The sequence below is a fragment of the Balaenoptera ricei genome, chromosome X (genome assembly GCF_028023285.1).
Source record: "Balaenoptera ricei isolate mBalRic1 chromosome X, mBalRic1.hap2, whole genome shotgun sequence".
NCBI lineage: Eukaryota > Metazoa > Chordata > Mammalia > Artiodactyla > Balaenopteridae > Balaenoptera > Balaenoptera ricei.
The window spans coordinates 131,141,859-131,154,649 of record NC_082660.1 but is presented as its reverse complement, the minus strand read 5'-3'; the positions used below and the strand labels follow the sequence as shown (position 1 = coordinate 131,154,649).

General features: G+C 45.9%; 1 protein-coding gene across 1 annotated transcript in view; it reads right to left on the bottom strand.

The window, feature by feature from the left end:
• AFF2 (ALF transcription elongation factor 2) overlaps positions 1 to 12,791 on the bottom strand; it is a 332,030-nt gene that overhangs the window by 184,699 nt on the left and 134,540 nt on the right. The window contains exon 4 of the mRNA XM_059910489.1: positions 4,863 to 4,907. Within this exon, the coding sequence (XP_059766472.1) occupies positions 4,863 to 4,907 (45 nt within the window). The remainder of the gene's footprint in view (positions 1 to 4,862; positions 4,908 to 12,791) is intronic.

Sequence of the window (12,791 nt, the reverse complement as noted above, 5' to 3'; positions counted from 1 at the left end):
CTAAATTATATTTAGCAGTTGTTGTCTTTCTTGGATGGAACACTATATTACTATTTCAAGAAACTATAATTTTGAAAGTCCACACCAGAATAGGATAGATGCTTTTTGAATCATCCTAGGAGGATTAGTATTTAAGACGGCTATGTAGAAAATCGTTTGCATGATTCCAATTTGAACATTATTTATACATTAATTTGACAGGATATAAAATCAATTGCCTAATTATTGGTTAAATTTATCAAAGAAATTCTACTGAAAGGTGCTTGATTATGCTGCATAGTTATGATAATATAATCAAAATTCCTTTCAGACGTAATTGTCTGATCAATTTTGCTCCCCAATCCATTTTTTTTCTCACTCTTAAGATGGGCTTTTTCATTCGTTTCCCCTTTAAAAGTTAAAAACTAGCAAGTACTGCACATGGTCGTCCTCTAATTATTTGGTAAGTTCTTTCCACACTAAAACTGTGCACTTAAACATAGACCTAATAAGCAGAATTGCCATAATTTAGAATGCTGTAAACACAGATCACGCTGCAATCAAAAGAGGTGCCCATGCCGGTGTTTACAAACCTGATCCGTATGGCAGGGAGAGATCTGTAAGACGATAGTTTATCAAATCAAGTTCCCTAAATCCTAGCTAGCAAATTCAGCATCCCTCATAAACAGTGAATTACCCATACAGATGTTTGCTTATGAAATTATCAACTACGGAAGGTACTTAGCTAGGAAACACAATCTGTTCGGCGTCAAATCTAAGAGAAGTGCTGTATCTGCATTTGCGACTCTAGAAAGGATTTAATTGATAGTCTGTTGATATTTTTAAGTCAATTCTTGCTAAGAACAAATAAATCATACCACTGCAGGAGAAATAATCATTGAACATCCATCCTCAGCTAGTAGCATTTAGTGCAGACTGCTCTCCTTGGCTTAACTCTTCCAGAAATGATTACTCTAGGACCCATAAAACCCTGCAGAGCTAGAAAAGAAGCCGCCACTGCGGCCCAGATTATTACATATGAGCAGCTTAGGAATCCCTCATATGACAGATGAATTGTAACTGCAGAACGCCATCACTAGGGCCAGAGTTATTATTATTTTTCATTTCTGTTTGTACTCGAGGGTAGCTTGAGTCTAAAGAGACAATGGCATGCTGATGGAAACAGGTACGCAGGCTGGGCTGGGCGGCACAGATTGCTGCCTTTAAGTTTCTGATCTGTAAAGTTTATAATAAGCAATAATATACTTGACAAGGAGCAAAGCCAGCTGAATTTCCACAGCTTGTTTTGTGGAAGAAGGGCAGGTGGCAGGAAAGGTGTTGTGGGCTGATGAATTCTGGTTTGTTGGAGAAACTACGTGGAATTATTTTGGCATAATTGAGTGTGTAGGAATTAAGGAAACAACAGAAGCTGAAGTGAACTGTTGGTTGATGCCATTGTAATGTTAACCATAAAAGAGACCCGGAGCTTGTGAAATAAGGATGGATTCAGGTAAGCCAACAGGAACAGAGAACAGAAGGAGTGGGCAGCATGAGAATTGTTAGAGCCGGTGGTTTGCCCTGAGGGCGAATTACTCAACATCTCTGGGTTTCCATAACAAGTAACTAATAATAAAATCTTTTAGTTCTGTTGTGAAAAGTAAATGACATAATGTACTTAAGTACTCTGCCTGCATAAAGTGGCACATTACTACTATTATTTTTTTATTAGTAGCAGTAATTTGTTATTGTTATTATTTTATTATTTGAAATGAGATTTGAAAATATTCAAGATGTCCGGAAGAAAGAATTAATTCCTAAAACCGGCTCAAATTTTGTTGGTTTGCTGGTATTCCCAGTTCGAGTTGCTAGAAGTAAGTCTGCCAAGCATCTGAGGCAATTTTTTTTGAATCCAGGGATTTTCACCGTAGGTTTGTGACAGGGTGGTTGACAGGTATAGTGCAAAGCGAAGACCAGATTCTCCTTGTGCCTCTGCCATATACAAGCCTCACCCAGGGTGGCAGGTCATGTATAACCTCTCTGGGCCCCGATTTGCTGAAACACTGGGTTGGCCAAAAAAGCTCATTCGGGTTTTTCCATAACATCTTCCGGAGAATCCGAACGAACTTTTTGGCCACGCCAATAATAAGTGACTACCCATGGTTCCTATGATCAAAATAAGATAATGAGGTTCAAGTACTCTGAAAGGCAGTCACGTGCTAGTGGGACATAAGTTCGTCATATCAGGTCAAGTCAGCCCCGGGAGACCAGACAAGGTGAGCTCCCGGGTAGAATGAGAACCAGAAGCGCGTGGAAAGAGAAGTGGGTCTGAAGGGGAGAGGCCAGTCGTGGCCTACTTGGTCTGTGCCAATGTGCGATGAAGTGGCTTTGCCTGCTGGGCTGTAGAGGGACAAAAGGGGGACTCGGGGAGGTGGGAAAGTTGGGCGAGCCGACAGACGGAGCTCTCTCCCCGTTACACATGCCAGCGGTGTGTACACATTACAGACTCGTTCACGGAGGAAGAAGGGGGGTGCAAGGGTGCAGAATGACCCCCTGTTCTCCAGACGAGGAAACTGAAAAGCCACACAGCTAGGAAGTGATGGAACGTCGGGACCAACTGGCGGCCAGCTTTTCCCACCCCTGGGCCAGAGCACCTGCCTCTGCCGAGTCCCCTTCAGTGAGGGAGAGAAGATGACCTCGCTTTGGACTCTGCTTGGTTGGAAAAGCACTGAGGGGGTCAGGGAGAGGAGGCCAGAAAGAGGAAAGGTATCTCCCCCCTCCGCCCCCACGAGGAGGAGGCAGATGGGGAGCAAGGTGACCAACAGACTTACTGTGGGATCGTCTGCAGGGCTCCAAGGCCCTCAGACAAACAGGAACGTGAACGTGCCGTAACAAAAATGTCCAGCAAGCACTCTGTTGTGCCGTGTAATGTGGTCTATAAAATTTTAAGAAGTAGTCATAAAATCTGAGGCATAGACTTCAGAAAGCTGATTTTTATTCCAAGCATGGAGATTGAAACATGTCATTCTTAAATAAAGGAAAGCCCACTCATTAATGGTATTGTCGAGAAAACAAAACAAAACAAAAAGCCCAGAATTCTATACAATGTATAGCCCTTCAAAAGAAAAAAAAGAAAAAAAAAGCCCATTCCCCTAGATTCTCTTTCAAGAACAACAGAAAGACTTTTGTTACTTTCTCAAAGGGAGCTACCTTTTATGAGCTTATTAAGGCAACTACTTCTTTTCTTTGCGCGTTTAAGTGACATTCTGTTGTTTCTCTAAGTGGCTTCTCCAGCAGCCTGGAGTCGCCAGCCTCTGCCAGGTGTCCGGCCGGCTCCCCTCGCTCAGTCACTGTGTGGGCCACCTAGGCTCCAGGGCCCGGCTGCTCTGAAGTGGAGAATTCCAACTGTCACAAATGAGGTGGTGATTCTGAAACGGGTCTGGCCTTCCTTTGGGGTTCAGAAAAGACCACTGACTTCATTTGGAAAAGCCAGACTACTGTAGGGGCTAGAGGAAGAGGTTTCTTTCAGCATCGCCTTTCTTTAAAAGGCAGGTGGCCACGACCCTCACAGTATTTGGTGTATTTGGTGCATCTGCACCGTCTCCACCCGTTGCGGGATGCGGGGAGCAAGCGGCTGGGTTCCGAGGGTGCATCACGCTGCGGATTTCATGGCGGCGGCCCACACTCCCCCCGCCCGGCCCTTGGATCCCAGGGAGAGATGATGGAGGGGTTCCTGGACTCTTACCGAAGTAGCCAGTACGCCCCTAACTCAGATCGTCTCATCTCTGATCAGAGGGATGGGACTCCTCTCTTTAACAGTCAGTAACAATGTTCTTGGGCTGAAAAAGGTGCACGAATATCCACAGTTGGGGAAATCAGGTGCCCGCTCAGCTCGATGGTAAACAGGTTTCTACTCCTTTTTATTCCTTTGGCTGCATTTTCACAGGGTTTGCTTCCAACACTTACCAGGGAGAGTGTCGGGGGAGTTGGGGTGACTTGGGGAGGTGAGGAAAGGGGATGAAGAATTTCCCCTGGCACAGAGATGGATTTCTTTCCCCAGTGGAAAGCCAGCATGGTTTTCTCCTGGCCACACTGATCATTTCTCATAGTAAAGAGCATTTATATACCGCTCGGCAGCTTATAAGGGAATTAGGACAGGCGTTATTGTCCTCTTTTACAGACAAGGAAGGGAGATTCAGAAAGATGAAGTTATCTGTCCAAATTACAGAAGTGACAAATGGTGGAGAGAAAACTCACTCCCCTGACTCCTATTCTTCATATACCGCAACGCCTTAGGATGCCAACAGCCAGAGATGGGACATACATTTCTCTGCCTTGGCTTCGGTTTCTCCTTTTGGTTTAATCGTGTACTTTGGGAGAGGTCATTGCTACCTTTTGCAGCTCTGTGCTGCCTCCGCGCCATTCTCATGCACCAGTTCACTCCCATTAGTACCATCTCCCACAACTTGCCACCATTCTCAAGTCTCTCCTCATCTCCTCCCCTCCACCCTGCCACTTCTCATCCCCTCATTGTAGGCCACAATCTCCATGACCATGTCCCATCAGCAACATAGCAGGAGGCAGCAATGAGGCTGACCTGAGATCCCAGAGAACAGAAAGGCAAAGATTGCGGGTAGGATGCTTGAACAGGAAACGTTTCCTAAAGGAGGTGGTGAGTCTCTGTTCAGCCCTGAAAAGAAAGACTCAGAAGGATGCAAGAAGGCGACAGAAGCTTGGTGAGATCAGGAGACTAGCTTGATTAGAGAGCAAGAAGACCAGGTAAGAAATGAGACACTCCCGGAAACAGAAGAGGAATGACTTTAAACAGCTTAAGCAGATTGACTGCTTCATTATTAAAAGACAGAGAGATAAAGGTTTAAACTCACCCGCAAGATTTCTTCAACACAGCCTGGGTCACTGGGAAGGCTCACCTAAAACAAAATAAACAAAAAAAGAAAATTAAGCATAATCTAGTTATTCTCAGAAAAGCATGCTGTATAATATTTTACCCTGTAGGAAAAATTGTAAAGGAAGTAAATATAGCTATACATGCGGTTTTTTCCCCTATTAAATACAAAGCAGTAAATATCTGCAAACGGCCAATTTTGTTTTCTTTTACTGAAGCAGTAAGACCACAGTACAAGATGCAGAGAGGGCCTGGCTCTGTCACTGACTTGCTCTGGGACACGGAACCATCCTCCCCTGTCCCCCAAGCTTCACTTCGCTCATCCATCCAAAGAAGGAGCTCGCCTTCCTGATCTTTGAGGCCTCTTCCACCCACTGACATACTTTACCATGTTATTCATAATCACAGATTTGTAAAAGAGGACGCCTATATGAAAACACTTCTGTGATTAATTGAAGTCCCCTTTTAACTCAGGAGTCCAATCAGATGCCTACAGAGAGAATCTCACAAATATACAAAGTGAATGCCCTGAGCTTTTTTCCTCAGTGTGACACCTTCCTAATCAATCAAAATTCAAGCAACTAGCAGAACTGTACTGAGTACTGACTCTGCGTCTGGCACATGCCCTTTCCTTCAGGAGCTCCATAGTCAGTGAAAGCAAGAAGCCAAATGCCACAGTGAAAACACCAGCTCTAAAGCTGTGCTTGATGAGGGACCTGAGGGTGGGACCACCAGCTGGAGGAAGGTCTACCAGGTGTGATGTCACCTGTGCAGGTATGGGCATCCCCCAAACCTTCCAAACTCTCTCCTTCACACCTTCACCTGCTCCACGATGGCAATCTGATCACCTCCACTCCCCTCCAGTTCCAGTAGGGAGACCATTGGTCTCTTTCACTCACTGCCTTGGGAGGTAAAAGGCCAGTCCTGTAAAGACAGCACTGCCAGAGAGGCTGTAGGTTCCAGGCCTCTCGCAAGGGCAATTAAGTCCTAATCCCCTGGTTACTCTGATAGATTAAGGTGTAAACACAACTATATTTGAGGAAATGGGGAAGAGAATATGGCGCCAGTTTCCCTCAATCTTAAAAAATACATGTTACAATCATCAGTAAATCTTAAGTGAGCGTAACAGTCACTACTGTACATACATTAATTTCAACCAATATTTATCGACTACCTTGACTACCTAACTCCATGTAAAAGTCCCTGCTCCAAGCAGCATAAACTCCCTAGTGGGGATTAGAGAGTCAACAATAATGAGGGGGCCATCCAGCCTGGGTTATCCAGTGTGGTTCCAGTGTACACATGTTATTCTGCTGTCATTACTGACAGTGTCCCTTTTCACCCTCAAAAATGTCCTGATTCAGAAGACAAATTATACAGTCACCCTTCCAAGAACACGAATACTCTAATACTGAGCGGAAAGAACAGCAGAAGGAAAGGCTGACAAATTGCCTGGGCAGACATGGTAAAGAACCTTAAATACAGGCTCCTGATAGGGAACCACAGGTGGTTTGGTCTAGCAGAGATCATTCATTCATTCATTCAACAAATATTCTTTGAGGGCCAGGGACTGTGCCACCAGGCTTGTGATCGGCAAAGACACAATGGAAAGAAGCAAAAGGAGACACAGTTTCCTCCCTCATGGAGTCTGTAGACTCAGGAAGAAGGCGGGTGTGAAGAATCACATAGGTAATGGACGATTGTTACCATGGTAAGTACTATAAAGCAGAACATCCCATGGACACCAGTCCTGCAAAATGAGAGGTTCCGTGTCCAAAAAAGTATGGGAAACGCTGCCATCCATCCCCCTCTTGGCAACCCATGATGCAGCTTAAAGGCTCTGAGACACCTATGTAATTGGTTTAAAGCAGGATGTTCCCAACTTTTTTGACTATTGATTGTTGGGTTTTTAGTTTTCATGTGTTTTTTTTTTCCCGATTAACAATGATCGCCATTCCATAGAATGGGTGTTTGCAGAATGTACACTAGGAGAGGCTGGTCTAACATATTACAGGATTACAGAACTCAGCTGATTATTCTTAACATCAAATAAAATCTTATTCCAAGGACTTCCCTGGTGGCGCAGTGGTTAAGAATCTGCCTGCCAATGCAGGGGACATGGGTTCAAGCCCTGGTCCAGGAGGATCCCACATGCCGCGGAGCAACTAACCCCGCGAACCACAACTACTGAGCCCCTGTGCCACAACTACTGAAGCCCGCGTGCCTAGAGCCCGTGCTCCACAACAAGAGAAGCCACTGCAATGAAGAGAAGCCACCGCAATGAAAAGAAGCCACCACAATGAAGAGCAGCCCCCGCTCGCCACAACTAGAGACAGCCCGCGCGTGGCAATGAAGACCCAACGCAGCCAAAACTAACTAAATAAATAAATTAAAAAAAAAATCTCATTCCATTGCTCAAGGCTCTAGCAACCGTATTTTCCAAGACAGTTGTTGAACTTCTAACATATACCTTCCCCAAACACAAAGGTCAAAATGATTACAGCCAAGACTTAAATCTTCAGTGTGGTTGTCACACTGTATTTGTTGGGCTGCCCAACTCTCAGGAAAAGGTCTTTGTTTTCCCTTTGCCACACAAACACACAAATGTTAATTCTGAAATAAAAGTGGGAAAAAAGTTATCAGCCACATGCAGACACAGCGAGAACATTTGCCTATGAGTCTCAAAAGTTGGGTGGGAGGCTGGTCCTTCCCCTTGGGAACAGGACTTCACAACCTTACCACCCCTCTGAGTTCCAGTTCGCCCAACTATAAAATAAAATCGAGTAAAATAAAAGGACGATAATAGTAATACCTGCTCCTTTCAAATCTCACAAGGGTTTCTGCGAGCAGCAAATGAAATAAGGTATGTGAACGCGCTTTGTAACCTGCAAAGCCCCTCATGGTGCGTTGGGTCATTAGCCCCTGCCCTGCTGGTCTCCTCACTGCTTTATTACGAAGCCCAGTCTTCTCGTCTGCACAAGGTAAGATCTGACTCACTCTTGCCAACCGCAAATATCATCTCTACACCTGGTATTATAAATATCCGTTTCCTTATGGGGAAATGCTGTCAAAATAGAAAGAGTTGTGGACTCTGGGGAAGAACTCTGCCGACACGGACAGTCAAATAAATATGCATCCATACCGAGCGTGCAGATTTTTTTTTCTTTTTTAGAAAATACTGGAATCCAGCATTGACATGGAGTCACCAGTCCCGCAAAGTCACCTAGCCCTGCCCCGCTGCTCTTTTCACCGCAAGACAACTCATTTGAGCCGCAAGTGGTTTTTTCCCCCCCTGCAAGTGCTTTTGAATTAACCAGCGAGCATCTCCTCTGTGCCTAGAACAGTGCTGGGCGAGGGGGGTCGGTGACACAAAGAACCATCAGACTTGGCCTCTTTCTCTCGGAGTTAAATGTCTAGATGGGACGGGAAAACAAACAATTGAGACCCACTGGGACATACATTGTAAGGTGGTGACAAGGGTAATAGGATCGCATTCATTCGCCCGTCCGCCTATTCATCAGTTCTCCCATTTACTTCTTTAGACAACAAATCCTGATTGAGCTCACACTGTGCTCAGGATGGTGCCAAGGGGAGGATTTAAAGACACCGAAGACAACATAATTTCTGCCTTCGAGACTCCACGCATATTGAGGGAGACAAACATTTACAGGGGAAACAGACAATACGGAACAGGAGGTCTGACTTGGGTGTCAGGGGTACCTACCGGGTTCACGGACAGAGCCATGTCCGACAGGAGCTCCCAGCCGCCGAGGTCCCCCTCGCAGTCCTCGGCCCACAAGGGGGTGAGAGGCCAAGGATCGGACATGGCCGAGCAGTGCCGGGGCCACCTGAGGCCGCTGCAGGCTCGGAGCCTCCTGCGGGACGGCACCCAGGTCACTCACGCTGCGCTCTGGACAGAAGCCGGGCTCAGGCTGGGGCTCAGCCCCGGCTGCCTAGTTGCTCTGTCTGTCTGTCTGTCTGTCTGTCAGTCTGTCTCTCACAGCCCCGTCCTCTCGCAGGAACTGTGGAGGAGTCACTCGGACAGGTGTGACAGGAGACAGGAGGAGAAGTAGTGGTGACACTGGGATTAGAACTGCCGCCTGACGAGTTGCCAAGCTGCCGCTTAATTCCGGAGCCACCTTCGCCTCCCTTTCAATGCACTCTTGAGTATTCAGAGAGTCCACAAAGCGCAAGTTAGCCACTCAGAGCCGGCGATCTCGTGCATCCCCCTCTCCGCCCCCTCCTCCGGGAGCAGAAAGCGAGCTGCACGCCGCCCGGGGAGGCTGTGCTCTCACTGCTGGCCCCAGACGACCCTCTCGGGCTGGGCACGGATGGGGTCCTCTAAGGGCCAGGGAAGGCAGGCGCCCATCGGGCAGGTGCTGAGTTGACTGAGAGCCCTCCCGAGTGCCTACCCTCTCGGCGTGTGACAGTGCGGGCTGCCACCCCATGTAGCCACACGGGGACCACGCGCAGATCATCTGCCTGGTGATAAAGACATATCTTAGGAAATAATCAGGGTACCTTTAAATCATCAAATATTCAATTAACTGCAGCAACAATAAATGAATTGCATAGGATGTTTTAATCATTCTGGAATTAATCAGTTTGGAGCATACTTCTTGGCGATTAGGGTAATACAAGATATCAAAAATACCCTGATTGTGGCATTGAGAGACACTGATAGAAAACACGAAGATTCATGTAAAACATTAAAAGAATCATGATCATCACATGGTTAACCCAGTAGAGCGAGATGCGTGTCTCTGAGTACATTTTTATTAAGTGATTGCGAGGGAAAAGAGGTCATTTTTTTTTATTTTTCTAAAATCACCCTGAAGTTTTCCCACAAAACCTGGCCATCTAAGTCCACTATTCTAGGCATGTTCCACCTTGACAAAGACTTCGCCCAGTAAAACTCACAAATTGCAAGTTTAATTGCCAGTGAACGCTTGGATTCTCCTAACAAGTGCAAGTGACACTGAGTGACACATCACTAACATCAAAATCCATGCTACCGGCCCAGTTAAACAATATCCACGACTGACACCGCTGGCAGCTTCCAAACTAATTCCATTTGTATTTTCATTAACAAATTGCCCCGTTCATCCCCATGACTCACTGACGAGACAGAGATCCCCTGACACGGCATTACTAACAAAATGAAAACTCAGGTTATGATATTCTAGTAGCAAATGAGTTTTCCGGCTTTTTAAAATGTTTAATCCCCATCATCGGCCATTTGTCCAAACAAGTAGCAGCAGCCTCTGAAGTTCCTATTTGCACTCGCTTTGAGACCCCTTTATTTCCCCTCCCCATCCAGGGAGTCCCCGTTTTCCAATTTGGAAAAGGACGAACCCAGTTCAGGTTAAGATCTTTCTGTCCCTTGCTTCCTGCCTCACCTTAACCCGTCCCTATTCTAGTTTGTATTCATGAGTCTATGGTTAAACGGGAACAGTTAACATAAACTGCAGACAGAAATCCTCAGGTGATATAACTTTAATCAAAACAAAGAAGATTTCACAACAGTTACATGGTACAGCCAACCAGCTCATATTCCCATTTCATTTTAATACAGCAAAAGTCCTGGGTGTCCAAGGAGTTGGTATTTAAAATACTGCTGCCGGCTAATTTTTAAGGGTGTCACATGGTCAAAATACCCCATGTAAAACAAGCTAATATTCACCATTCACTCTAAGAAAAGAAGCAATAAAAAGTAGAGCATGGCAGCCCCCGCTCGCCACAACTAGAGAAAGCCTGTGCGCAGCAACGGAGACCCAACACAGCCAAAAATAAATAAATAAAATAAATAAATTTTTAAAAAGTAGAGCATGAAGATCAAAGGAATATACCACTTGCCATTTTAAGCCAAGTACACAAAGTGACCCTGTGTCTAGAACCTTACATGGAACTAAAACTAAAAAGGAAGACTCAGCGATCACATTTTATTTATTTGAGCACATCAGTGAGATAATTTACTGTGTTTTCTGAGGGCATAAAGGGGTAGGGGAAAGAGCATGGGCTTTGAAGCTGGAGAGACTTGGATTTTTAATCCCAGCTCTGATACTTAACTTGCTTTGTGAACTTGGTCAAGACACTTGAACTTCTCTGAGCCTCTGTTTCTCTATCTATATAAGGGGAATAAAATTCCACTTCGAGGATTGTCGTGAGGTTGAGATGAAGTGAGTCATATAAAAGCACCTTAGCCTGGCAGTGGGTGCATCTGAAGTCTCCATCAACACCTTTTATTATAAGTTCCCTCTAAGGCTCTTGGAAAGTTGTCAGCACCCTGAACCTTGGAACCACTGAGTACATAGTTTAGTCGCCTTGGAAATTGGCCCCCATGACATCTTGCGAATGTCGCTAATTATGAAACCCTATTCAGGGGCCCAGTCTCAGGCTGCTCCATCTGGCGGCTCTCACTGAAGGTGACAAAGGAGGCTGGAGATGGGACTTGAGGGGGCAAGACAACAGAGAGCGAAGGGGGGCTGAAGGGGAAGGGTGGGCGATGCGCTTCATTATGGGGGCAGCTCTCCGCTGATTACATTAGGTATGGGCAACGGCGGAATGCATATGCAGAAAGGCCCATCATCAGCGGAGAGGACCTAATGGCAGATGGAATTTGAAGTGAAGAGTACTTAATTCAGTGGGCTCTGAATAGCCATTAGCTCACTGTTCATTTATTTGGTCTAATAACTAGTTTCTATAGAAGAGTGAGCTATAAACGGGGAGGGAGGGTGAAAGTCTTAAAGAAAAGTAAGGTACACATCTAGAAAGATTACCCTAAGAAACCAAGAGCCCTTCTGGAAGAGGCTGGCTGCCTGACCCACATTCCCCCAGGACGCCCTGCCTCTGGTCACCGGGGCTGGGCAGGGGCGGCTCTGGCGGCTGCCGCTGCCGGTACACACATGCCCGAGCTGTGCCTGCTCTGCGGCGAGGCTCCCCAGGGACGGAGCCCCTCCTCCCACATTCTCCAGGCTTCTCGCCCAGATGCCTTAATCCCGCTGCTTTCACTCAAGCTGCATTCTCCTCCTTCTCTTTGCCGGCCTCCCAGACTCCGACCCAACCTGCTTGCCCCTTCCTGCCTGTGCTCTTCTCAGCCTTCTGTCTGCTCTCCGTGTCTGCCTTGCAACCCAGAGACCTTCCAGCCATGGTCCCTGCCTTTTGAAATTCCTAGGCATGCCTACGACTCCTCAGGGCCCGCGGGATACCCACTTCTGTCCCATCCAAGGACCATTTAAGATTAAAGTCTTCATTCCACGAAATCCCTACTTACTGCACTCCCATTAACATTAATGGCTATGTTGTGTGCAGGTCCATATGTAGTATCCACATCTGAACTTCAATTCTCTCCCCCCTACACATGGACCATTTTCTCACTGATGCTAATTGTCAAATCCCGGGTACATTTCCTCTTCTTCTGCTGACGGTTTTTAAATGCATGGGAAACGCAAACTGATTTTTGTACTAACTAATACAAACATGAGGAAAAGAGTTATTTCATGGAGAACTATATTCAATACCCTATGATAAACCATAATGGAAAAGAATACATATTAAGAGAGAATGTATTGATATGTATGATCGAATCACTTTGCTGTACAGCAGAAATTAACACAACACTGTAAATCAACTAGACTTCAATAGAAAAAAAAAAACATGAGGAAGCAGGCAACTCCTATACAACATGTAGCAGACATGTACTATAGGCCTCAGCTATAAAACTAATTTCACACCTTAGTCCTCCTAAGATGAAACTGAACCAAAAGACCATTTACAGTTTCTTTTGTGAGGAGTCCACAGTCCAGATAGCATGGCATATGATGTATCACACATCATGTACTGCAAAGCCACCCCTGAATCCTTAGGAGTGGCTAGGAGGACAGGAGGAAAATCAGGCAAGCATGGTGTC